We start from the raw sequence: 26,796 nt of genomic DNA, 5'->3' as shown, positions 1-26,796 counted from the left end.
TCAGATTCTGCAGCCATCAGTTAAAAACCTAAAACTTGTTAGTACTGTCCAAGGGGCTATGGGTGTGTGTGTGTGCGTGCGTGCAAATCTAGTTCAGGTAAACTGGTAGCTGGCTTCTGAGAGCTCTGACTTAGCCATCAGGCAAGAAAGCTGAGAGGCAAAGTTGCAAAGTGCTAAGAGAAGTTGGGAGGAAGAGGTGAACAGGCAGAGTGAAAATTATGTGAAAATTCAACTTTCAGTGTCCATAAAAAGTTTGACTGGAACCCAGCTGTCCCCGTTCATTCATATGCTGTCTGTGGCTGCTTCCTCATTACAGTGACTAAGCTGGGGAGTTGTGACAGGTCTTATGGCCCACATGGCTGAAAATAGTTACTGCCCGGCCCTTCTTGGAGAAAGTTTGCTGATGCCTGGGCTGGAAGACATTGGTTATTGTGGGTTACACGAGGGAAGAGGGGGTGAAGCTCGGTTTGCTGAGCCCCTGCCTGTGCCGGGTACCACATAGAGAGCTGCACTTGTGCATTTTATTTAAAACCTCCCTGAAAGAGTCTTCTCTTCCTTTCCCATGTGCTCCTTGCCCTCTTCCCCCATTCTGCCCCTCCCTGCGTGGGGTGGAAGCAGGAAGGTCAACGGGGGGGCGGGCAGTGGGAGGTTGCGCAAGAGGGAAGCTTCCATCCCCCTTTGAGTGGCGTCAGGGCCCTTTGGACAAAGTCTAAGCCACTCTTCCCGGTGGTGACCCGGGCTCCCCACCGAGCCTCAGCCCAGCTGAGGGGCCCACACCCCTCCCCACAGGCTAAAGCTGGAGCCCTAAAGTGGGAGGGGGTCACCGAGCTCTGCTGGCCTCTGCAGCTCCAGGGCTAGTGGGGTGCCGGACAGGATCACTGGAGGAAATCCAGGGCCGTAAGGGCTCTGTCAAGGCTGTGGGAAGTCCACACCAGCAGTAGGGCTCCCCTGCTGTGCTGTTGATGGCCTCGTCGCAGGGGAGCCTCTGAGCAGGGGACCTCCTGTGCGCCACTGTGTGCTGGGTGTGTCTTCAGACTTACATCAGCCCGCTGCGTTAACCACCAATACTGTCCACATTTTTGGAGTCATTTACCCATTACAAAGTCGTGGGCCCAGAGGGGAGTCTGGGCTCCAAACCTGGGTGCTAACGAGATCCCCATGGTAATCGTACGGGTCTGTAGAACGCTGGCAGCTGCATAGCTGTACAGTGTTGACCATGACTTTATTTAATTATGGTATATGATTATGATTTTCAGTATGCAGACGTGACGCGCACTTGAAAAAATTAATTTGAAGTGAGTGGATTAAATAAAATAGGCTCACGTTGGCAGCAACATGGTTGGACCTAGAGATGATCATGCAAAGTGAAGTAAGTCAGAGACAGATAAAGCATAATGGAAAAGAATATGAAAAAGAATATATATATATATATATGTATAACTGCATCACTTTGCTGTACAGCAGAAACTAACACAACATTTATTTCAATAAAATAAAAAAAAATAGGCTCGTTACACTGCGGGTGGTTTTGAATTTCAGTGGCAAAATGGTGGGGACGGTGTGTGAATGCGTATGGCGAATGCAACCCCTGCTAGTGTCTCGGGCTGTCCTGCACCCAGCGTGTCACTGGCACAGGGGAGGGGGGAGGGGGCTGGTGTGCAATGGTTGCTCAGCAATGGAGCCCAGGAGATCCTCCCTGTAAGGCAGGGCTGGGGAGTTGGAACCCACAACCAGAATGCAGTGCAGAATGACAGCCAGCTCCAAGAGTGCTTCCTCCATTGAATTCTTTTTCATGCGAGAGAAATACTAGTTGACCCTTGAACAACATGGATTTGGACTGTGCGGGTCCACTTATACACGAGATTGAATTCTTTTCAATAGCAAATACTACAGTACTACACAGTCCGAGGTTGGTGGAGCCCAGGGACGCAGAGGAACGGCAGATCTGCCCTGAGGGTCTGCGCCCCTGACCCCCACGTTGTTCTAGGGTCAACTATTTTTTTTAAAAATTTATTTATTTTTGGCTGTGTTGGATCTTCGTTGCGGTGCAGGGACTTCTCATTGCGGTGGCTTCTCTTGTAGCAGAGCACAGGCTCTAGGGGCACGGGCTTCAGTAGTTGTGGCGCTCGGGCTCAGTAGTTGTGGCTCGCGGGCTGTGGGCTCTAGAGCACAGGCTCAGTAGTGGTGGTGCATGGGCTTAGTTGCTCTGCGGCATGTGGGATCTTCCTGGACCAGGGCTCGAACCCGTGTTCCCTGCATTGGCAGGAGGATTCTTAACCACTGCACCACCAGGGAAGCCTGGGTCAACTGTATTTTAATTTCAGATCGACTGAATGCTCTAGAGAATAAGAGAACAAATATTCATGTGCCCAATGCGGTCTTTGCAGCCTTGCCAAATTTGCTTCTGATTTTACCTGTTTCTAATCCTGTTGCCTTTCCTCCCAGAAGCAAAACCATCGTTGTGAAGTTGGTGGTCCCTCAGCGCACGCTTAAATTTTTACTCCTTTATGCATACTTCACCATAAAAGCGACCAGTATTTTCCCTGTCTCCAAACTTTATATAAGTGGTCTCATAGACATCACTGTGTCCCTTTTTTTGTTTAATAGTATGTTTCTGAGATTTCTCCATGTTGACCCATGCCTCTGGAGGGCTCATTTTAAGTGCTGTGTGCTCTTCCGTTCTAAGTCCCATAATAGAATTAATGTGTCTTTCTCCTGTGGCTGGATATAGGTTGGTGACAATTTCTCACTGCAATGAGCAATGCCACAGTGGGCGATTTTTATCTAAGTCTCCCAGTGCATATCAAGTACTTCCTTAGGATGTGCCTGTAGAATTGGTGTGCTTGACGGGGGGCTTGTGTGTCTTTAGCCTAACTCTTTTTTTGGGGGGGGAGGGGAGGCAAACTATGGTCCCAATGGTTATATCAGTGTAACACTTCCATCAGCAGTGCCGTAGAGCCCATTCTCCACAGGCTCATCCACACTTGCTACTGTCGAGCCGAAATTTTTGTCCCTCGGACAGATGTTAGATAGTATCTTATTTTACTTTACCGTATCCTGTTTTCTTGTACCGTCCGGCACATCTTTCCATGTGTTTGTTGACCTTCTTCTGTTTCCATAGGGTGAACATATGCCCCAGTTTGCTAGGTCATTTTCCACTGATAGGGACTGCGTAAATATTAACAGCACCCCTGGTATTTTCAGAAGTTTCTCAATATAAATTTTAACACAGATTTTCTTATGTTTTATAAAGGACATAATTTTTCTTTTGTGTATTTGTTTCTTGTTTAAGAAATCCTTTCCTACCCCATGGTCATAAAGTAGTCTCCTATTTTCTTTAGAAATGTTAAGATTTTGCTTTTATTTTATGGTTTTCATCCACCTAGAATTAATTTATTATGTGTGATGTGAGGTATGGATTTATTTTTCCATACGGATAACCGGTTATCTCACACTCTTGAAAAGTCTGTCTTTTTCTTAAAAGCACTGCTACATAGATCAAGTTTCCTGGAATCTAAAGGTTTATTTCTGGGCTCTTTTTCATTGTTCTATTTGTCCTCATACCAAAAATGTCATGGTTTTAGCTATTGTCACCTTATAATATGTTCAGGGTATTTTATACTATTACTTTAAAAATTAGTTTATTGAAGTCTACTTGATTGTGTTAATTTGTTGTGTTAATTTCTGCTGTACAGCAAAGTGATTCAGTTATGCACATATGTATATATATACATTCTTTTTCATAATGGTTTATCACAGGATATTAAATATAGTTCCCTGTGCTATGCAAAGTATTTTATTTTATTTTTTAACATCTTCATTGGAGTATAATTGCTTTACAATGGTGTGTTAGTTCCTGCTTTATAACAAACTGAATCAGCTATACATAGACATATATCCCCTTGTTCTCTTTTTTATTTTATTTTATTTTTCTGTGTTTTGGCCACGTCTCGCAGAAGGTGGGATCATGGTTCCCCCACCAGGATCGAACCTGTGTCCCCTGAAGTGGAAGCGTCGAGTCCTAACGACTGGACCTCCAGGGAAGTCCCTATACAGAGTATTTTAAAGGGAATAGGAACATGTGTTTCAGGGAGACTCGTTTATCATGAGGAAATGATATGCTACAGAATGGTCACATATACATCAGATTTCTAAGGCCCATCTTGGTTCAGAGAACTGAGGTCCTGGGCCTTAAGAATTTGAGCCTTAAAAGAAAGGGGAGGGTTTAGGCGGATGGAACAGGGTCACGAAATAAGACAAATATCAAGAAATTCAGGAGAAATATAACAGACGGATTCCCTGAATATTAGAACCAGAAGGGAACTTTTGAAGCCACCAGACACCGTGCGGAGTAGCTTGGCTAAGTGACCAGTCTTTGGAGCCCGGCAGAGCTGGGTTTGATCTTCCACAAGATACTTAACCTCTCTGGATCTTAATGTCCTCATCTATAAAACAAGAGCAATAATGGGTTTTCCTCATAAGATTGTTGAGAGGGCTGAATGAAATAATGCTCACGAGGGCTTAGCAATGTCCCGACACAGAGCTAGATGACAACTAAGTGATTGTTTACTTATTTATTATCCTGTTCCCTTGATTCTAAGACCAACATGTTTTCCTTGTCCCACATTTCACAATTCTGAAATTACAACAGGCTTTACTCTCATTTTCTGTAGTGATTTATTTATCCTTCTGGATTATTATTTTTTTTTCCAGAAGTTCAAAATCTTTTCATTTTATTTCAGATTTTTAAAGTCATGTTTGTTTGTTTTTTAAACATCTTTATTGGAGTACAGTTGCTTTACAATGGTGTGTTTGTTTCTGCTGTATAACAAAGTGCATCAGCTATACATAGACATATATCCCCATCTCTCCTCCCTCTTGCTATCCTTCCGGCTTATTGTTTAGGGTGTAGGAGACAGAGGATTTTACAGACAAGGAAATGGAGTCAACGTGCTTTATCCGGGGTCAGGGAACAAGTCGAATTGGTCATCCTAAGAATCCCCTTTATTTCTAGTCCTAAAGGGGAGAAGGAAGGAGGAAAAAAATACCATCTCGACTGGGGATGGAACTCATGGGGCGCTTTATATGCCACCAGATGCTGGGGGCAAACTTTAACCAGAATGGAACCAGATGCCTTCCAGAAAGGCGACGTTGAGAGAGAGCCTTCTGCCCAGCAGACAACACCCACCAGGTTAGCTGGGGCCAAGTTTCTGCTCCTGGCTCTATCACTGATTAGCTGTGTGAGATTGCTCAAGTCAGGCAACCTCTCTGAGCCTCTGCTTCCTTCTGTCAGGTGGGGCTCATAATCTAAACTGCACTGTTGATTCAGGTGAGTTAATACCTGGGCACACTTTGCTGCTGGGTAAGCACCCAGTGAATGGAAGCTGTTAGGTGTTCCCTAAAGGCACGTCTCTCAGGGCCACCTCCCGACTACAGTTTTGCTTGGGGTTACTTTTCTCATTCATTCTTCCCTCAACTGTAGAAATCCTGCCCACTCTTCAGAGTTTATCGCCAAGTGTTATTTTCTTATTCAGACCCTTCCTCCCCACCTCCCCCTCTGGATCTCTGTTGTTTCTTATTTGTTTTCTTTTCTAAAAATTTTTAAATTTAATTTTTCTTTTATATTGGCGTACAGTTGATTTACAATGTGTTAGTTTCAGGTGTACAGCAAAGTGATTCAGTTATACCTATACGCATATCCGTTCTTTTTCAGATTCTTTTCCCTTACAGGTTGTCACAGAATATTGAGTAGGGGTCCCTGTGCCATACAGTATGTCCTCATTGGTTATCTGTTTTATGTATAGCGTGTATACGTTAATCCCAAACCCCTAATTTATCCCTCCCCACCTTTCCCCTTTGGTAACCATACGTTTGTTTTCTATGTCTGTGGGTCTATTTCTGTCTTGTAAATAAGTTTATTTGTATCCTTTTCATAGATTCCACATATGAGTGATATCATATGGTATTTGTGTTTCTCTGTCTGACTTGCTTCACTCAGTGTGATCATCTCTAGGGTTCGCCTTATGCCGGTTCTGTTTGAGACACCCCAGAAGATTGCCAACCCTTTGAGGGCGGGAGGCTGTCTTGCTTTTGCCAACCCTGTAGTTTTAGCACAGAACATCGAGTCCCTCCGGCGTCAAACAGTACAGTGGTGAGCAAAACAGACACAGCCCTGGGCCTTGACAGAGCCCGCTTTCCTCAGCTCCCACCTATGCCCTGAGGTGATGCCGGCCAAGGAGAGAGATGTCCATGTCCCCCGGGTCAATTCAGCCGTCCTGACCTTGCTCATCAGCCCGAGTGTCACTGGAGATGCTGCTGCTGCGCTGGGTGGGAGGGGGCTGGGGAGGTGTGTTGGCGCCTTGGCAGGCCGAATGGGGAGGGAGGCCGGGCGTCTGTCTGAGGCCTGAGCAGGGCGGGTGCAGAGTGGCTGGGGGGTTCCGTGAGGAAGGGAGATGCGGTGGGGAAGCAGGGGGGCAGGTCTGTGCTGCTGGTGGAGGAGGCCGGGACCCCGGGCCTACAGCCACATTAGTAGCTCTGTTCCCTGAGTGGCCACCTGTGATGCTCACGTCCGGGGACTGCTCTGCGCGGAACGGGAGGTGTCGCCTGCCGGGCCTGAGCTGAGCTTGCCCTGCAGAGCCTGGGGTCAGTGTTCATGGGGCCCTGGGGCGCCCGTAAACCCATGGTAATGACCATCTGGGCCTTGGGCCTCATGCCAGAGCTGGCTGCATTCTTCCCGGGGGAAGGTGGAGGACACTGGAAAAACCAGTTTAGGGTGTGTGAGGCTCCATTGCCTGTCGCTATCAAGGGAGTGTTGGCTCCGGAGCCCGGAAACGTGTGAAAAATCTGGGTTTTTCAGAAAGGTACAAGTGTCGATTCAGGTCAGTGAGACCCTTAGGAACTGGCACGTGAGCAGGCCAAGAGTTTGGGGTCCATGCCTTTTCCTTCTGATGGGACGTGCCCAGCAGCGCGACCTGAGCGGTGCCGGGGCCTGGTGTGTCTTTCTGGTTTTCACTCGTCCTGGCAGCCGGGCTGGCGAAAGCCGGATGGACGGGTCCCACCTTCCTGAGCAGGGGGCTTCACCGAGTGGGCACCTCTGAGCCAGCCAGCGTCGTGTCCACGCCCACGGCGCCGTGTCCCCAGGATTGCACGGCGTTTGGCGTGTGGTTCTGTGCTCGGCAAATACTTGGAATGAATGACTGAACTTCGTAGTCTCTGCCTGCTCTGTTATTCACTGCGCGACTAAGTGTATTAGTTTCCTGGGGTTGCTTTAACAAAAGGACCGCAAACACGTGGGCTTGACACACAGCAGAAATTTATTCTCTCACAGTTCTGGAGACCAGAAGTCAGAAATCCCCCAGGGCTGTGGTCCCCGTGGGGACTCTTTAGCGGAGAATCCGTTCTTTGCATCTTCCGGCTTTGGGTGGCTCCAGGCATTCCTTGGCTTGTGGCTGCATCAATTCCATCTCTGCTCCTGTGGTCACCTTGCCTCCTCTTTTCCCTGTGTGTCCTCTTATAAGGACACTTGTCATTGGATGGAGGGACCTCCAGGACAAACCAGGATCATTCCTCGTCTCAAGATCCTTAACTTAAATTTCATCTGCAAAGACTCTTTCCAAATAGAAGGTAACATTCACAGGTTCTGGAGATTAGGGTATGGACATATCTTTTGGGGGACTACAATTTAACCCACTCCAGGGAGTCTTAATATTTTTCTTTTTTTTTTGTTTTGTCTTTCTTGTTTGTTTGTTTTAATATTTTTCTAATCATTGCTTTTCTAGACATATTAAAGCTGTTAACCACTGGATTTGTGCTGCTCCTAGTTTGCTGTTTGCATTTACGATATAGATGTATGTATATCGACATCTGCATCTGTATCTTTATCAGATTTCTCTTTCCCTCATTGATTTTGGGTTCAGAAAGTCCTTCCCTATTGAGTCGTCATTCACATTAAAACAAAACCTTAGGAAATTAGTTTTTTTTTTTTTTAACATCTTTATTGGGGTATAATTGCTTTACAATGGTGTGTTAATTTCTGCTTTATAACAGAGTGAATCAGTTATACATATACATATGTTCCCATATCTCTTCCCTCTTGCGTCTCCCTCCCTCCCACCCTCCCTATCCCACCCCTCCAGGCGGTCACAAAGCACAGAGCAGATATCCCTGTGCCATGCGGCTGCTTCCCACTAGCTATCTACCTTACGTTTGTTAGTGTGTATATGTCCATGCCACTCTCTCTCGCCCTGTCACAGCTCACCCTTCCCCCTCCCCATATCCTCAAGTCCATTCTCCAGTAGGTCTGTGTCTTTATTCCAGGAAATTAGTTTTTTAATCCAGTGGTAACTTGGATTAAACCTGCAAAACCCAGGGAAATCTGCGTGAGGTCTGGAGTTCAGTTAATTGTACTGTGCCATGGTCAGTTTCGATAATGTACCGTAGTGACCTCAGATGCCATCACTGGGGGAAGCTGGGGTTGATACTCAGGACCTTTCTGTACTATTTTTGTAACTTCTTGTGAGTGTATCATTATTTTAAAAAATTTTTAAATTTTTGATTAGATTTACCAAGAACAAGATTTACAAATTTTGATTAGATTTACCAAGAACAATTATGAGATCATTTGTTCTCTCTTATTTGTAAAGCATCCTTTATGAAGCTCTGATGTATGCTAAGCTGTTGTAGAGTTGTGGTTGAATTTACTTAGTTTGGAAAAAGTTGATACCATTTGCTAGGTGATCTTCCCCTCTGGGAATGTGGCATATCCTATTTTTTCAAGCTATATTTTATTTTCCAATAAAATATGTGTCGTTTTCTTCAGGTTATTTGCAGGTCCTTTAAAGTTTGGGGTTGTTCTTATGGACGGATGTTTCCTCCATTTACATTCTTTCACCGGCTCGTGCTGGTTACATGTCCCCAAATAGAATCCCCACACCCTTTCAAATACATGAAATTCTTTTAACTTGAGAAAATGCATTTCATTCTGCAATTAGAGACAATGTTTAACAGGCTTTTATTCGTTCCTTTAAACCTGCTCTCAGGAAGGGTCCGGTCAGTTATTTAATGGAGATTTAAGTATCTGTGTTCTCCATCCGAGTGTATAGGGGGTGTTCTTCATAAAGAAATATGAAGTCGTGGACTTCCCTGGTGGTCCAGTGGTTAAGACTCCGCGCTTCCACTGCAGAGGGCATGGGTTCGATCCCTGGTCAGGGAAGTTCTGCAAGCCGTGGTGAGGCCGAAAGAAAACAGAAAAAAGAAATACGAAGTTGTGTTCTGTAAATTGAACGCTAAGTGTGTTGTTTTCGATTCTATGTCTTTGAACATCGTAGAGGTGCTCTCTCTCTCCAGGGGTCACGCGCGTTACCTTGGGAGCCCCAGGCACCTCTCCAGGCCGCATGGACAAACTCAGAGCATGATCTGAGCTGTCCGTGGCCTTTGTTCTCTGCTTTGGTCCCTGGGGCCGTGAGGCCTGGGTGGGCCCTGAGGGTGTTGAGAAGACCTCTAGCTGGGGGAGTCCCAAATTTGAAGACAGAAATGGAAAATGTTCTATTATCCCCCCTCCAGGTCAGTCTTATGAAATTCGACTGCTGGAGAATCGGAAGCTGGGAGATTTTCAGGATCTGAACACAAAATATGTGAAGGTGAGGCTGCCAGCTGTGCCCTTTCTGGGCTCCTGAGGGTGCTCTGTCGGGGTCCCAGCACCTGGGCTTGTGGCGGGAGTGCCTGGGAGGTTTGGGGAAAGCTCCAGGGACAGAGGTGGGCTCCTGGTCCCTGGAGTGTGTTGTCTAAGGGGCCTCGGGCGGGCCGGCAGCATTGGGAGCTAGAGGGACGTGGGCTGATGGACTGGGCGCTGGGTTGGACAGGCTCGGCTTCCAGCCTGGCTTTGCCTCTTCCCAGCCTTTTCTGAGCTTCAGTTTACTCATCTGTGCAGAAGGGTTTGTAGAGGACCCACGTGTGCAGAGCGCTTAGCAACCCTGGAAAGAAGGGCAGCACTTGTGTTCGTGCCGGCATTCATATTGTTGGGGTTCTGGGAGGGGTGCCGGGAGGAAGCCTCCAGGCAGCTCCAGGCCTTGGAGGGCAGGAGGTGTGTCTGTCTTGGGGATGGTTGAGGGCAGGTTCCTTGTGGGTCCCTCTCAGGACCCACCCTCAGCTGTCCCTTACTGCCACCCCTGCCCCTCCCCCCGCCCAGAGCATCATCCGCGTGGTGTTCCACGACCGGCGGCTACAGTACACGGAGCACCAACAGCTGGAGGGCTGGCGGTGGAGCCGGCCCGGGGACCGCATCCTGGACATCGGTGAGTCTCCCGGGCCAGGAGGGAGAGGCCGACGGAGCTCCAGGCACACGGGGGTCCTTCCTGGGTGCCTTCCGGACCCAGGCCTGTCCAGGGCATCTTGGCGCACTTTTGCCTTGTGTGAAACCCCACAGGAGCTGGTGGAGGTGACCGTGCCACCAGGCCTACCCTCGGGGGTTCACCTTTTCCGGGGGCCTGGGATGGGGTGGCACGCGGGATTCAAGGACCTGCCGTCAGGGAGTGAGAAGCAGGGAAAGCTTTACAGAAAGATCCTGCCTTAAAGGGTCATGATGAGTGATGAAGGGCCGGGGGGGCCTCACAGAGAGGGGCAGTGGAAATGCAACTGGGGGCTCAGGCGGTGGCCCGCGGTCTTTTATCCACAACCCTTGGGCCCGGATGGGTTTTGGAACTCAGAGGTTGGAATGATAGTAAGGCGTGTAGACCCATAGCTTCGGGTCACACCGCCAACAGGCAGTCAAGCAGAGTAATGTTCCTGCAGCAAAACAGAATGACTCCACACAATGGGGTAAAGGCGTCAAGTCAGGCTTCTGCCCAGTGAGTTACGCAAAACCTGGTTTTCAGAACTTCTGGCATGTCGAATTGTGTAAGGAATTTGGACCTGTAATGAGAATCCTTCCCGAAATATTTGGGAGTGGCTGACGATTGCACTTTTGTGTGTGTATGTGCACAGATATTCCACTGTCTGTTGGTATCTTGGACCCCAGGGCCAGCCCGACCCAGCTGAATGCAGTTGAGTTTTTGTGGGACCCTTCGAAGAGAGCATCTGCTTTCATTCAGGTGAGCGGGAGGGAGCTTGCCCTCGGTGGGGAAGCCGGAGCTCTGGGGTCCTTTGGGCCGTTTCTCGAAACCATCCTTCCGGGGGGCCCTGATGGGCTCCTGCCCTCTGCTGCAGGAAAGGAGGCTGAAAGGTGGATGGGTGTGTCTCAGAGTCACAGGACTCGGGACGTTGTAGCATCCTGTGTGGGTTTTGCTTATCAGTATGTAAGCTTTTTACAAAAGAAGTATGGCCTAGCATAAATAATTTGAAGTGAAAATTTTTTTCGTAATTGTTTCTGTTATTAAATTAATTATTTAATTCTCAAGCACCTGGTTGTGAACCTGGCCTTGTGTTAAACACCATGGCAGATAGAGGTGGCCAAGGGCCCAGTCGGGGCCCTGTGCTTCCGGGCTTGCCCCTGGCTCTCTTACTGTGTGTCCCGTTTTGAGCCTCTTGGCTTTCCCACCTGTCTTATAAATTAGAGAGTGAAAACAGAGCCATGACCACAAGGCCTGGTTCATAGTAATCGCTCAGTAAAAGTGAGCGATCTTTTTGCCTTGCATAGTTTCAATACTTGAACTGCATTTTAAAAGAATTATAATAATGTTACCGTTTACTGTTACAATAAGATGAATTGTATTATGACGTGATCACAGTGTTATAGCAAGAAATGTACGTCAAGTGCCTTCTGTGTAACAGGCACTAACGAGAAATAAAGAAGTAGTCCCAGCTTCTGGCCTGGCCTGAGTAACCTGGCCACCAGGCCTTTAGGGACTAAGCTGTGGTCCCTGTTCTGTGGTCTGTGGGATTTGCCAAGGGAGAGTTCTCAGGGGCGGGAGTGAGCGGGTCTGCTGGGGTCAGTGGGCCTGGAGCAACGGCAAGGACTTAGGTGGTCAGGCGGGGCCTCCAAGGTCAAGGGACAAAGGTGAGAGGGCAGGCCCTCTGTGGTTAGGGGATGGGGCGGCCAGCGGCCCGACAGAGTGGACAGCACTGGGGGAGAGCGGAGAGGTGGAGGTGGGTCTGACCGTGCGGAATGGAAACCTCCATTTGGAGAGGAGCCCATGGGCGGGGGGCGGTCCAGAGCCCACCCTCGCCTGCTTCTGGCTACCTGCCCCCCGCGTCCCCTGCAGGTGCACTGCATCAGCACAGAGTTCACCCCGAGGAAGCACGGGGGCGAGAAGGGCGTGCCCTTTCGGGTGCAGATCGATACCTTCAAGCAGAGTGAGAATGGGGAGTACACGGAACACTTGCACTCGGCCAGCTGCCAGATCAAGGTGTTCAAGGTAGGACGGCCCCGCCAGCTCCATCCGCCGTCACCCGGCCCCTCGCCCTGCCTGGGACGGCGATGCCAAAACGCGGAGGCCCAGCAGGGAGTGCGGCGTCCCCATGAGTAGCCCGGGGCTCCTGCCTGGGCTCTGATGAGCCAGCCTGCCTGCTTTCTTCCCCACAGACGGCCGGGCTCGGCTCTCCTTGACCGGAGTGGTGGGATTGGCACGCTTGTAGATGTTTGTTTTTCCTCCCAAGCACTTTGGCCGCACCTTCTGTGGTTGCCCATTAGGTTCCCCTTAGAAGTCAAGTTAGGAGACCTCCCGTGTGGGTCCTGACCATGGACGTGATTTATTTATTTGTTTTTATTGAAGTATGGTTGGTTTACAATGTCGTGTGAGTTTCCAGTGTGCAGCACAGTGATTCAGTTACACATAGACACGTACCTATCCTTTTTCAAATACTTTTCCCATTGAGGTTATTACAGAGTATTTCCCTGTGCCGCACAGCAGCTCCTCGTTGGTTATCTGTTTTACGTATGGTAGCGTGTGTGTGTTAATCCCAGCGGATGTTCTTCCCTTGCCCCTGCGCAGTGGCCTCCTGGTACCTCCCTTCTTTTCCTTTCTCGTCTCACCCCCTGCAGTCTCCTGCCGTTGCTTCTCACCTCATCTGTCTGGACAGAGTATTTCCTAAAGACGGTCCACAGTGGTGTAGCTCAGCGTGGCCCCGCGGGGAGGGAGGGTGGCCGCGGACCCCGCATCATCCTCAGGGTGGGCGGACCGGTGCCGAGCCGGACCACAGGCCCCGTCGCCAGCAGGCTGGACCTGCCCGCCAGCCAGGAGATCCCAGCAGGTGCCCCAGGACGGGGCGCGGACCGGCCCCAGTGCCTTCCCCGTCCTTCCCGTCTTTCACAATCAGGGGACCTGGGGACTTGCCGACAAAGTTCCGTCTGCTGGGGCTGGACATGCCAGAGTGATCGGCTGTAGAAATAGGGCCTCGTCCCAGAGGAAGCTGGGTCAGTGTTGATCTTCCTGAGCTTGGGATGGATGTGGAAATAAGTGCCCACAGGTAGAACCATCAACTTGGCGGTGGAGTGGTGATCTGCCCTGTTTCCCAACTGGACTGGAAGGCCCTGAAGCTGCCCGTGTCTGCACTCAGGCCACACAGCCGGGCGGCTGGCTTCATCCCCACTGATAGCGTCTGGCCGCCCGAGGGCTGTGGGAAAGGGTCCTGAGGCCCTGGCCGGGCTCTGTGCACTGGGACACCTTGGTCAGTTAGCGCTGCCACCCTGGGTGGGGAGGAAGGGATGGTGGGGGGAGCGTGAGTTTGTCTTCTCTGCCAGGGCGGTAGCACCCTCCAGAAACCTGCTGCATCATTATGAAGCCTTGAAACCGGCCTCCGAAGGAAGTTACATTTCTGCCCCATATTTGTTTCCTCTTCCTGCTGTAAAAGAATGACCCAAAGTTGAGTGGCTCAGTACTGCATACTGTCTTTTAATGCTGGAGGTCAGAAGTCTGAACCGGGTCTCACTGGGCTAGAGTCGGGCGTCAGGAGGGCTGAATTCCTTTCTGGAGGCCCCAGGGGAGAATCTCTCTTCCCTTGCCCTTTCCGGCTTCTGGAGGCCTCCTGGAGGCCTCCGCATTCCTTGGCCTGTGGCCCCTCCTCCATCCTCAAAGCTGGAGCAGGTAGAGCCCCTCTCACACGCATCACCCTGACTCCCCTGCTCGCCCCCGCTCCACTTCTAAGCCCCTGTGATTACACTGGGCCCACGGGATGATCCAGGCTCATCTTCCTATTTTAATCTCACATTGTTGGCCATCTTAATTCCATCTGCAACCTGGCCCCCTTCTGCCCTGGAAGGTAACGTCCTCCCAGGCTCTGGGTATTAGGACGTGGCCATCTTTGGGGAGCATTAGCCTGCCGACCCTGTCCACCGGTGCCTCTGGTCTTGTGTGTGCTCCGGGGTCCAGGGTGATTCTGGCTCCCCCTGGACAGCTCCGAGGCTGTGCAGCGGGTGGTCTCTGCCTGTCCTGCAGTCCACCCCCTCCCTGTCACGCACAGACCAGGTCCAGGGTTCCACCAGCTGTCTTCTGCCCTCAGGTGGTGGGTGCGTCCAGTGTGATTCCACGCTTTCCGAGCGTGTGCCCTGGGAATGGGCGCCGGCCAGACGGTAGAAGGGAGGGGCAGTCTGCGCCAGGGATGCCTAGCCCTCCCCATGGCTCCCGTGAGCTTCCCCTCCTACAGCTCGAGGGGGAAGCTCAGGAGTGAGGGCTCTGCTCAACTTCTCAGCCGCACACCAGGCGTTATTGGGGGACTGGGGCCGGAAGCTGCCTTACCATCTCCTGCAGGGGGTAGGAGCCTCTGATACCCGAAACGGGCTCCCCAGAATGCCTGAGGTGACCTGGCCAGCCCCCCAACCCGCACCAGCAGCAGCTCAGATGGGTGTGCACTGGCGCCAGGCACAGCCCAGCCGAACCGCCCATCACTCTCCCGTCTCAGATCACCCTGGTTACTAGGAAACCCTGGCTTCTCGGAGCCCAGCCCTGGGGCTCCATGGGGGTGTCTGGGCCGCTCCCTGCCCCACCGGCTCCCCACAGGCTGCCCCCTACAGGCAGGCTCAGCCACGCTTTACCAGTAATGCTTCTGGGCCGGGAAGAAGGGCCTCCTTTCTGGGACAGGAGGACGGGAGGACGGAGGTGGAGCAGGGAAACCCGATGATGGGAGCCCGGCTGCCGCATGCCTGGCTCTCCCACTGGACACCGGGTCTGTCACTCACGTCCCCATAGGACCCCCAGCAAACCTCCCTCCCTCCAGCCTGGGCATCCCCCTGAGGACTATTTCCTCAAATCTCCTGAGCTGGGAGTCAAAAACTGCAGCCAGGATGATCCCAAAGGCGCCATCGAGCTTGAGGATGAACTTTCCCCCCGACTGCCCACTGCGTGTGGTCCACTGCCAACAGAGTAACGCGCTCAGTTCTGGGTCCTGCGAACTCTTGATATCTGGCCCCGACCACCAGGCCCTGAACTCAGGAGGGGATAGTCCCAGTGGTCAGAATGGTCCCCATCAGCTGGGCCTGCTGGGGTGGAAGCCGGGAGCGTGGTCGTAGTCCTAGGACTTGGGGGCAAGGAGGCCCCCAAGATGGCCAAGATGGCGTGCGATTGTAGACCGAGCCCCGGCCAGCAGCTCCCAGCTCATCCACTTCCTGTCACGGTCCACGGGGAACCCACGGAAGGCCCTCGAGGGGTCCTCTCCATTAGCAAGTGGCCACTGGTAAAGCTCTGCTCCAAGCATTTCTGCATGGTCCGCTGAGTGGACCCTGGAGCGTCCCCGTAGGACCCTGTAGCAGGCTCTGAGTCCCTCGGGGTGGGAAGGGGCTCCGGGCGGGTGGACCTGTGTGTCGGATGCCTGGGAGGTGAGAGAGATGCTTTCTTGTCCGTGAGATCCTGCTTGGGCTTCTGGGTGAGGTGGGGAGTGTGCTGGCCTTGGGTGGGGGGGCCCACTGCTCAGCCCTGGATCTCCCCCCGACAGCTGCCTCTGCCTGCTTTGAACTCATTGGACCCCTGTGCTCTGCACTTACAGCCAAAGGGAGCTGACCGGAAGCAGAAGACTGACCGAGAGAAGATGGAAAAAAGAACGGCCCAAGAGAAGGAGAAGTACCAGCCATCCTATGAAACCACCATCCTCTCAGAGGTGAGCCGGCCGGAGCCTTCTGCCAGGGGCGGCGAGGGTGGGTTTAGATCCTTGGAAAAGTGCGCATTTGGGGTGAACGCTTCTACCGAGAGCGCCCGTTAAATCGTGGTGTGTTCCTTTGTCTGGAGCGCTTTCAGTTAAGAGGTGTTTCACAAGTACCTTCTAGCTCTCTGCTGCCCTTTGCGCATTTCAAGATTAGGTTATTTTTATTTCAGATTTTTGGAATAGATCATATATTCATGTGGTCCAAATTCAAAAGGTATAAGAGCATCTCCATCGGAAAATATCCTTCCCAGCACTGTCTGGCCTCGGTTTCTCTCCCCGGGGCAGCAGGCGACCCCCGGCTCCTTGTGTATCTGGCCCAACGTTCTCTGCAGATGAAGCCAGTTCATACACGTTTGCCCCATGCGCTCTTTTTTCCCCCGACAGTATGCACACACACTGTTCTGTGGTTGACTGTCTTTAATTCATGGCCTCTCTTGGAGTCTGTTTCCTGTCTGTTCATAAAGAGCTTTCTAGTTCTTTATCCACCTGTGTAGCTTTCGTTGTCTGGATGGCCCTTTGCTGGACGCTGGGTTATTTCCAGGCTCTTGCCATTTCACACAGGGTACCGTGAACACCTTGTGCGAGTGTAGTTCTGCACGTGGAAAGAATGTCTGCAGCATCTGTTCTCGGAGGGGGATTGCTGGGTCAGAGACTGTAAATAGCTCTCGTTCTTTGCTGTTTGGGTGGATACTGGGGTGCGTTTCCTCTCAGCCCTGCCGCCGACGCCAGCCTGCTCCAGCCGTTCTTCCGTCCAGGCTACCTCTGAGATGCTTCGTACCGCAGGTCCCTTTTCCTCCCGTCACGGGTCACTGCTGCTGCTGCCTCTTTTACTGGGCTCTGTTTTTGATTTGAACAACTCTTCGCCGCTGTGTCCTGCCATCGGGCCAGTTAATAGGTGTTGGGCTCGTCCACTGAGTAATCTGACTTACTGAGGAGGCCCTCCGTGGATGCCTCAGGTCCAGTGCTGACCATGGTGGGGTTAAGTCTGGGTTAAGGGTGAGGCCCAGGGACAGGGGGCTAAGAGGCCTGTGGGTGTGTGAGGGTGTGTTTGCGTGTGTGTGTGTGTGTGTGTGAAAAGCCATACACAGAAGAGTATGTGCAGCAGGGCAGCAGGGATGCTAATTCTGTGGCGTGGACAGACGCATGCTGGCTTTTCCTAGGGTCGAGGCTGACGGTGGCCGGAGAGCCCTGGCCCAGGGAGTCCTGCCCCCTTGCAGCAGGGCAGAGCCAGCTCTGCAGTGTGTGGGGCCGTGCCTGGACCCTTAGCCCTTCCCAGGCCTGGTGTGTGCTCGTGATGCACCCCGGTGACCCTTCTCCTCCCGGCCTCTGCCTCTCCCCCGACTTCCCTGCTGGAGGACAGGTCCCCTGGCGTGCTCCAGGCAACGTCCCAGCCCCTGTCCCAGGCCAGGTGTTGAAATCCGCACCTGGCCTGTGACCTTGGGAGCTGCCGGATCCCCTCTTGTCTGCTCATCAACCTTCCTGTTCCCCTCCCCCCTCCCTCCTCCCCCCGGGGCTGCAGGATTCGGCACCAACACATTCCAGGCCTCACTCGTAACAGAGTTAAATATTGACCCACCCTGTGGTCGGGTGGGTGATAGTAAATCTCAGGAATGCTTCCGACTGGCCGTGTCCAAAGCGGTGTCAGTCGTCACAGGGAAGGGAAGCAGGGAATGCTTGGTGCGCGGGCTACCCCTTGCCGCCCCCAACCGGGCAGCACCCGACGTCTCTGCTTTCCTTGGGGGATTCTCGCGTGTCCGTTTGAGCTTCCGCACGAGAAGTTCCTGGAGTTCAGGGGTCACAGCTTTCGCGTTGCTGCGTCTCCCTGGTCTGCAAGCGGGGGAGCTCCTGAAATGCAGTAAATGTGCGAAGACTTGGGTTGGAAGGGGGCTGCTCCCAGTCAGCGTGGAGACGCCTCGTCTGTCCCCTCAGCAGAGGCCCGTCGGGAGATTCAGAGCTTCTCTGGTGCTTTCCCGTTGGCAGTGGTCTGTGGCCCCGTGCTCCCCGTTTCGTGCATTTGCTCCCAAGACCCGCCTGTGGGCCACTGGCCTGTCTTGCGTTTTAGTCTCTTTTCTTGTGGACCCAGGAATCAAGGGACCGATGAGGTTTCCCTCTTTGCTTTGACTCCTCGGAAGCTCAGACAGACACGTGTCATGCTTTGCTTGCTCTGGGGACTGCCTCTTCTCTGCCCTAGCTGGTTTCTTCAGTGTGGCCCGAGCAGCGTGCCCGTCCCCAAGCGCCGGGTCAGCGTGGGCTGGGTGTGGAAGGATCGTGGTTCCGAGCCGAGTGGCCTGGCCGGCACCACCGCTGCCCTGCGCTCTCTCCCTGCAGTGCTCCCCGTGGCCCGACGTGGTTTACCAGGTGAACAGTGCCTCGTCCCCAAGCTACAACGGCTCTCCGAACAGCTTCGGCCTTGGCGAAGGGTACGTGCACCTTCTCTCCCTTTGCGGTCCCTGGAGTGACCACGGGTGTGGGCTCCTTTCCTCACTTTCCTCCCTGGGTCTCTGCTCCTTTTGTAGCCTGGCATCGATCTGGGTTTCAGGGCGGCTGACTGGTATTAACATTCACAACCATTTTTAGCATCACGCGTCCAGGTTCTTGTGCTTGAACACACCTCTAGGAAGGCTGTCTGCTAGGGCAGCCGAGCACCAGGCATCCATTCCCTCCCCCGGTTAGAGTGGGCTGGGCTGCGGGGGTCCTGGGCCAGCCCCCTGAGGTAGCCTGCCTGGTGCCTCCCAGGGGAAAGCCCACCTCCTGGACGTCGGGGGCCTCAGGAGGCAGACCTCTGGACCCTGCAGCGGCCGGAGGGTCTTCATTTTTTTGGCCGCGCCAAGCGGCCTGCAGGATTTTAGTTCCCGACCAGGGATCAAACCCGCGCCGCCCCCCCACCCCCACCCCCTAGTGGAAGCGCCAAGTCCTGAGCCCTGGAGCACCAGGGAGGTCCCTGGGGGGGCTTCTTAGATCTTTCTGCCCCCGCGTGCATGGTCACTAGGCAGGGGAACTCAGCTCAGGACCCGCCCTGCCCCTGGGGTCACAGGCCTGCAGCACAGAAGCGGCCTCACTGCTGGTGGCCCAGCCCTGCCGAGGCACAGGCGGTGCTGACTCCGAGGTGACGGGGCTGCAGGGACCAGCGGGCAGCTGTGGCACCTGTCCCAGGGCCATGGCATCCCTGTGATGGCTCTGCCCATCCTGTTCGTGGGGCCGGGGTGAGGCAGGGAGGATGCCAGGTAGGTTTAACGGGTGAGGGTAGAACATGCCGAATGGAGCCCACGCGTGCTAGAGAGGTAACTACTGATGGGTAAGCGAGACATGAACTTGGTTTACAAGGCGAGGACGGTCCTCCTTGAGAGGGGGCACGAGGAAGGGCTGTCACGTTTAGATTCAGCAGACCTAGTCTTAAATCGGCACCTTTCTGGGGGCAAGTTCCTTAACCTCCTGCAGCTCCGGTTTCCTCACGACCGGGGGAGCATGAATTCCACGCAGGCTCAGGGGAACATGTATAAAGTCCCTGGCACCCCCTAGACCCTGATGACGTGCATATGTAGTCACCGATGACTCCCCTCAGGGGTCTGTTTTTTCCTCATTGTGATAAAATACACAAAACGTGAAATTTACCATTTTACCGTTTTTAAGTGGCTACGTCAGTAATATTAAGTCCGTTCAAGTGGTACCATCACTACTGTCCATCTGGAAGGGTCGTCTCTCCATGTGTCTTTCTCTTGACATAAAAACCCAGGTGTTCAGGTCTCTGCCTCCCTTTGGGGAAAAACGTGAGAATGGTTTTCTCGTGGCGGATGCCAAACTGTGGGTGCTTGTTCACTGCAGAATAATTCCCCGAGGGACTCCTCTGCCCTCCCCTGGGTGTGGCTGGCCCTTCGCTGTCCCAGCACTGAGTCCCCGTGAGGCGTGTGTCCCGGTCTGCTTGGTCAACCTGCCCTTCCCTCGTGCTGGGGCTCGGGGTGGGGACCACAGCATCTGGCCAAAACAAGCCCTGGAGCCGTAGCTGAGGGATGAGGGTGTGTAGTTAATCAGAGCCCCCATCCACACCAGGGGCTTTGTTAGGGCTTTCCAGGGATGGAGCAGGTCTGTATTTTTCTCGAGGGCCCATTTCATTTCATGAGCCCCAGAGCAGAGGGAAGTGAAGGGCAGGCCGGCGAGGAGCCTCTCAGCCAGGAAGGAGCATCCTCGCCGCTCACCACCTCTCTTCTTCCTTTCAGCAACAGCTCCCCAACCCACCCGGTGGAGGCCCTGCCCGTGGGCAGTGACGTAAGTGTCCGCGGCTGGGCGCCGGCTGCCTGTCCCGTGCGCACCGGGCACCCCGTCAAGGCCCGTCCTCTCTGCCCGCAGCACCTGCTTCCCTCGGCCTCCACGCAGGACGCCCAGCAGTGGCTCCACCGCAACAGATTCTCCCAGTTTTGCCGGCTGTTCGCCAGCTTCTCAGGTGAGCGTCTCTGAATGGTGCTCAGACCCCGCGAGCATCTCGGAACGCTCAGCATGTGCGCTTGGCTCCCCAGGGGCCGCGGTCTGTCCTGGTGACCCAGCGCGGTCACTTGTGGTCACTTGTGTGTATTGGCCCTGGGCTGTGGGCTCGTGGGCGGTCCTGCCCCTGAGGTGTCCAGCCGAGCGTGGCTTTGCGGGAGGACCGTCTGGGAGCCTTTTCAAGGTGCCCCTCCCCCGCAGTGTGGGCTCTGCTTCGCCCAGAAGAGGCCCTTAGCCGACAGGCCAGTGCACACTCGGCAAGCCTCCCAGCCTTTTCTTTGCAAACGCTGCTCGTCGTGCTGTCTCCAGCGCCGTGACCCGGGAGATGGTGGTACAGCCACGGGCGAGAAGGGAAAGCAGCTCTTCCTTCTCTAAAGGTTTTTCAAGCCCTTGCTGGTGGTCCCATCAGACAGCAGCCCTGAGCCGGGGGCATTGGGGGACAGGGTAACAGCCATGAACCTTGCTCCCCGGCAGTCGGCCCAGAGTGACAGAGAGTCAAGTGTTGGCCGAAACCAGAAGACTGGCCCTCAAGGACATCTGTGGCAGTGGAAGGGAACCAGCACCCCATCCGTGGTCTTTGAGCTCAGCTTTTCTTTTTTTTTTTTTTTTCTGGCTGTGCCGCACGCCTTGCGGAATCTTAGTTCCCCAACCAGGGATTGAACCCGGGGCCCCCTAACCCTGGACCGCCAGGGAAGTCCCTGAGCTCAGCTTTTCTGAGCATGTTCTTTGTGCTGCGGGTAGACAGTACCAGGGCAGTCAGGCAGGGACCCTGTCCTCGGGCAGCTCTGAGTCAGCGCGGAGGTGTAAACCGCCCATCTCAACACTCCGTGTCCCTTCTGGGATGGGCAGGCTTGGTGGAGGGACCTGGGCCAGCCTGGGCGGGAGGAGGGTGGAGGGGAGGTCCCCCTTAAGCAGGGGGTGGTGTGGGCCGTGCCGAGGAGGCGGCCTTGAGCAAAACCTGGAAAGGCAAGGGCACGAGCCAGGCGGGTGTGGGAGGGTGAGCTTTCCAAGCGGAGGGCAGGCGCAAGGTGGGGCCTGCCAGGTGTGGCTACGGAGCAGAGGGCCCCGGTGACGGGGCCGAGCGGGCCGGGTGGCCGGTGAGGTCAGAGAGGCGCCCAGGGGCCCTCTTGGAGAGTGCAAGGAGTTTGGCTTTATTCCCCATGGAAGGGGAGCCAGTGTACCTGCAGTATTGTACCTAAAACTGTATCTTAACTGTGGCAGGAAACGGGGGCGAATGCTGTGGCTCTAGGCCACGTGGCTGTTGTGAAGTTTTCCGCAGAAGGCTGAAGGCATCCTCGTGCCTTGCAGAGTCCACCTGGGCACAGGGCTCTAGGGGACTCCTCGGGCCTCGAGGAAGGGACTCGCCTTCATCCACGTACCAGGATGCTCATAGACAGTTACTCATGATCGCCTCAAACTGGGAGCACCCCCAAAGCCCAGCGGCAGAGAGGGCGTACAGGAACTGTGCTTTATTCGTGCAGTGAATCCTACCTAAGAGTGGGCACGAATGGTCCACAACTACATGCAGCACGAATGAGCCCTTAGACGGAGCTTGGAGGGAGAGCCAGGCCTAGAAAAGTGCTTAGTGTTCAGTTCCATTCACACAGGTGCTAAAAGCCGAGCGAAACTCCTCTGCATGTGGCAAGTGGGGAGAGCAGCTCCCCAGAGGTGAGGGTGGGCGAGGTGGTGGCCTGTGGGATGGTGGGAATGTCCTGCCTCTTGACCCGGGTGCTGGGTGCACGGGTGCCCGGGCGCGTTCAGAACGGCAGCGTCGGGGAGCCGTGAGCTTTCGTCTCCGGACAAACGTCACTGACAGTGATGCCAATAAAAGGTCCAGAGGGAGGGCCAGGCAGCCACAGGCAGTGAGGGCTTCTGAACTTCTGAAAATGCCCGGCGGTTCCTCTGCCTTTGTGAAGCCAGTGGTTGAGCTTCTGACATCTCTGGGGCTGTGATCTCCTCTTGCTGTTTCTCCCTGTGGGATGCCTGTACCCCCTGAGGGTGAGGCTGGCTCGACCCTCCCCCGGGGTCTGCAGGTGCAGCCCTTCCCCCGCATCCCGGGTCACAGGCGGCTCCATGTACCCGCCCAGGTGCTGACCTGCTGAAGATGTCCCGCGATGACCTGGTCCAGATCTGCGGCCCTGCAGATGGGATCCGGCTTTTTAACGCCATCAAAGGCAGGTGGGTGTTGGTGCCCGCTGGGGGCACAGGGTGTGGCTGGGAGGCGCCAGGAGTGGGGTGGCGGCCCCCGCGGGCAAGTGAGATGCCGTGGCTGGCAGCCCACCCTGCCTGGAAAGCCCCCTCCTCCCCTCCCTCCCTCTTCTCTGTTTGACGGGGGCCTTGGCCTCTGAGTCTCAGCCCCTTGGCCGCTTCCTCTGGTTCTTAGATGCTCGCATGGTCCTGGGCTTCGAGCTGCTTCCTGTTGCTTCTGCTGGGGGCGGGGCAGGCGTGGATGGTGAGGTCTAAATGGGCACAATGTGGACAGCGCAGTTTTCCCTCCGGGTTTGAATCCCACATCTGCCTCTTAGGAACTTGGCAACTGGCCCGAACCCTTAACCCCCGTGAGCCTCAGTTTCCTCATCTGTAGAAGGGGAGGGTGGTCCTGGCTTCCTCATAGGTGTGTGAGGATGAAATGAGCTCAGAATGAGCCAGAGAGAGCGCTTGCTCTGACTGTCACCCCGGAAAACCTCCTATGTTGAGACTGGTGCCCCGGGCGGAGCCCCGCTCTGGGCAGGTTGCAGGACCGGGGTCGGGGGTGGGGGGATCGTCCACCCCCTGTCCCCAGCAAGCCTGTGCGAAGCTGTTAAGGTCCTTCCAGATGGGGTTCTGTCCCCAACAGCTCCTTGATGAAAGGCACTCTGTACCCCCGTAGCCTTCTTTCTTTCCCCCTAAGTCCCTCCTACTGCTCTTTCCACCCTGGGTTCTGGAACAACAGAGCTTGGTCCCTCATACCTGCTGTTTATTTCCTTTCCTCCTGCCAGGAACGTGAGGCCAAAGATGACCATTTACGTCTGCCAGGAGCTGGAGCAGAGCCGCGTGCCCCTGCAGCAGAAGCGGGACGGCGGCGGGGACCCCAATCTGTGTGGTGGGTTGTGGGGTGCGCCCCACACCCCTGGCCGGATAGAGGGCGGCAGAGTAACGGGAAGAGACACAAGAAGGAGAGGCAACACGAGTCCACGGCTGAGGACGCCTCTCTGATCCACCTTTCATGCAGGAGGAGTTCTTGTTGTACTTCATCCTGGGGGTGAAATGTTTAGGGCGGGCATCATCTCCCAGCATGGCTGGTCCAGGTGACCGATGTTCCACCTGGGGAAACAGGGCTGGCGAGGAGCTGCGTCCCCTTAATGCCACTCAGCTACTCGTGGTAGAACTGGAAGTTGGGCTTTCTGGCTCCTCGGCTGGTGACGAGTGACAGCTGTATTCCCAGGAGCGTGTCCTCCTGTGTGTTCCCCCAGCTGAATGAGACTTTCCCATTTGGTTCGGTCGCTGCACAGGGGGTTCTCGGAGCGCCTCTGGGGTACATGGCTCTTTGGGGTTGGCAGTTTTCAGCGTCTTGCTTCTGAGCGTTGTGAGTGCCGAGTCTGATGAGCTGCCCGGCCCCACCTGCGGGGTCTGGACTCTGCGTCGTCTGCAGAGAGAGCCCCCTGTACCTCTCTGCGGGCCCCTCCAGATCAGCAAGGATGCCCGAGACCCTGGGCTAAGGGCGTTCCATTTTCTTCCCCTAGCAGGAACTGCTCATGGTTTGCTGTGGGGGAAACTGAGGCACAGCGGCTGCCCCGAGATGCCAGTGCTGTGAGTGGCAGAGCCAGGATCCAAATCTCCGGGCACTGGCCGTTGGCGTCCGGGCCTCAGGACATTTCTGCGAATGTCCGGGTCCTTCCGCCGCGGTCAGTCTGTGAAGGACAGAGCTCGAGTCTCGTGGTTTCCTGCACATGTGGCGAGGGCAGGCGCCCAGCCCACACCCCCAGCCTCAGAGGTGTGGAGAGCGCTGAGGTCTGGCTTCTAGCAGTGGCAGCGTTGGGATTTGAACCTAGGCTGGCCCGCTCGAGGGCCTCTCGTTTCCCCACGCGGCCCCCGATGAGAGGAGTTCTGAGCAGTGGGTGACTGACCGTCCGCTGGCTCTGAGCAGTACTGGTCCCCCCCACATCCCTCCAGGGACAGGAAAGGCCAGAGACAAAAGGTTACAGCCAGAGGGCCGCACTGCAATCCTTCTGGCTCTTTTCTGCCAGCAGTCCAAGAGTAAAATAAGAAAAAGTGGAACTGGCTCTGAAAAGTTGGGGGGAAAAGTTCAATGAGAATTCTGTTATAAAAAGGAATCTTACGACAGAGGCCTGGGATTCTTTCCCGGCGTTAGTTTGGGAAGGAAGGTTACACAGCGACCGCGTTCTCTGAACAGGGTCTGGGTGCGGGTCCTCCTATTTGAAATCTGGGGAAGGCGAGTCTCTTGTGTGGCTGGAACCCCATGGCCTCTGCCACCCCTTCAAAGGGAGCCGCCGTGTGCGCGTGCGTGTGCGTGCGTGTGTGTGTGTGTGTGTGTGTGTGCGCGCACGTGCTTTTAGCATACCAGGCCGCCGATCGGATTTGTTGAACCAAGGGTTCCTTCCTTAGTTGAGCAAGGAGTTTCAGCACCTCTTGTTTCATCCAGCTGTGTTTTACTTTTTAAGGGACTTGAAGTTCCTGGGCATTGCTTCATCCCCCGCAGTTCACCCACGGGGTTTGCTCCTCCCCGACTGGTTTGGGTTTTTGCTTCCAGCCTCAGGGTCCCTGTTGTCTCAACTGTCTGGTGATATTCCTGGTGCCCCCCCCCACCCCGCCCTTTGGGGTCACAGCGCTCCAGCTGACTATTGTTTGTGCCATGGAGAAGGGTAAGGACAGACCCTTTCTCTTCTGCCGTCAGGTAGCAATTATCTTACGTCTCACTCTTGGCCACAAGGAGCCGTCCAGTAACCCCTTTAACCAGTGGAAGGGAAGGAATGCAGACACAGGATTTTCTCCTCCATAGCAGGCCACACCTCAGAATCACCAGAAGCTTCTAAGAAATGCAGATTTCGGCAATTCCCCGGCAGTCCAGGGGTTAGGACACTCGGGGGCTTTCACTGCCATGGCCCCGGGTTCAATCCCCGGTCAGGGAACTAAGATCCCGTAAGCTGTGGGGCGCGGCCACCCCCCCCCCAAATTTTTTTAAATGCAGATTTCGTCCAGCTGTTCCCCCTCCAGCCTCCACCCCTAGATGGGCGTCCTTGGTCCAGGGTGGATGCAGGGTTTCTCCATTTTACACAAGTCCCCCAAGAGAGAATGAAACTGGAATACAGAACGGAGCCTGGAATCTTGTCAGCTGGCGCTGGGCCGAGAGGGAGCCTTGCGGCTTCCAGATGCGTCCCCAGTACAGCCAGAAACCGCGAGTCCGTCTGGGGGTGGACATTCTTACAAGCACGTTACTGGTTTGGGGGGTCGGGGAGGGTAGGTGGGCTCCTTTGAAGGCAGCCACTTGTCCTATAGAAGGCCCTGTCCACCGCCCTGCAGTGTACCACGCCATCTTCCTGGAGGAGCTGACCACCTTGGAGCTGATCGAGAAGATCGCCAACCTGTACAGCATCTCCCCGCAGCACATCCATCGGGTGTACCGGCAGGGCCCCACCGGCATCCACGTGGTGGTCAGCAACGAGGTGAGCACTGCAGCCCCGCCGGCCCGAGGCGCTGGGCCCAGGGCTACGGGCGGGAGCCGCGGACCCACATCCGAAATGCGCCCTGCGGGGCTTGGGGGTGACTTTAGGCTGAAGATGGCAAACCGGGTTCATCTGCCTATGGCCTGCTCTCAGCTGCAGGGGCTGCCCGGGGAGCTGGGAGAGAGGGGGTCTGAGGCCACGACCACAGGCTCTGAATAGCTGTCGCCTCCCCATCTGGAACCCCGCCCTCGGCCAGGTGCCCTGCTCGCATCCCTGCCTTGGGGCGCTTACAGTCAGGGCTGTGAGGGCTCAGACGCAGGTGCTCACCCAGGGCAGGGGCGGGGGCTGGGAGGGGGCAGGCCCAGGAGAGGTGACATGGGCTGGGTTGATGATGGAGAGGCCGGGGCTCTCGGGGAACAGAGGCGTCCTCTGCTGAATGGTGAAGGTGTCACAGCCTTCCAGGGTCTGTCTCTGGCCACACAGGCCTCTGCAGGGCATAAGCGGCCCCTGACAGAGGACACAGATACAGAACACGGCCCCCAGGCGACCGTGCCCTCGAGTGATCAGATCCCACTGCTGGCTCCTGAGG

The 26,796-nt window shown here is 54.6% G+C and overlaps 1 protein-coding gene across 4 annotated transcripts in view; it reads left to right on the top strand.

Annotated features, from left to right (window-relative positions):
* The window catches only part of TFCP2L1 (transcription factor CP2 like 1), a 65,573-nt gene that overhangs the window by 26,385 nt on the left and 12,392 nt on the right, over positions 1–26,796 (top strand). For 2 of the 4 annotated variants that reach the window (XM_060016945.1, XM_060016944.1), the window contains 11 exons: positions 9,562–9,638; positions 10,187–10,292; positions 10,981–11,087; positions 12,198–12,350; positions 15,913–16,023; positions 18,397–18,488; positions 20,283–20,331; positions 20,413–20,506; positions 22,632–22,722; positions 23,523–23,626; positions 26,065–26,207. In XM_060016945.1, the coding sequence (XP_059872928.1) occupies positions 9,562–9,638; positions 10,187–10,292; positions 10,981–11,087; positions 12,198–12,350; positions 15,913–16,023; positions 18,397–18,488; positions 20,283–20,331; positions 20,413–20,506; positions 22,632–22,722; positions 23,523–23,626; positions 26,065–26,207 (1,127 nt within the window). Of the gene's footprint in view, positions 1–9,561; positions 9,639–10,186; positions 10,293–10,980; positions 11,088–12,197; positions 12,351–15,912; positions 16,024–18,396; positions 18,489–20,282; positions 20,507–22,631; positions 22,723–23,522; positions 23,627–26,064; positions 26,208–26,796 lie in introns of all 4 variants that reach the window. The other 2 variants (XM_060016943.1, XM_060016942.1) reach the window with 1 other exon arrangement.

The sequence above is a fragment of the Delphinus delphis genome, chromosome 7 (assembly GCF_949987515.2).
Source record: "Delphinus delphis chromosome 7, mDelDel1.2, whole genome shotgun sequence".
NCBI classification, from domain to species: domain Eukaryota; kingdom Metazoa; phylum Chordata; class Mammalia; order Artiodactyla; family Delphinidae; genus Delphinus; species Delphinus delphis.
The sequence above is the reverse complement of the archived record's forward strand: the minus strand, read 5'-3'. Positions and strand labels throughout refer to the sequence as shown.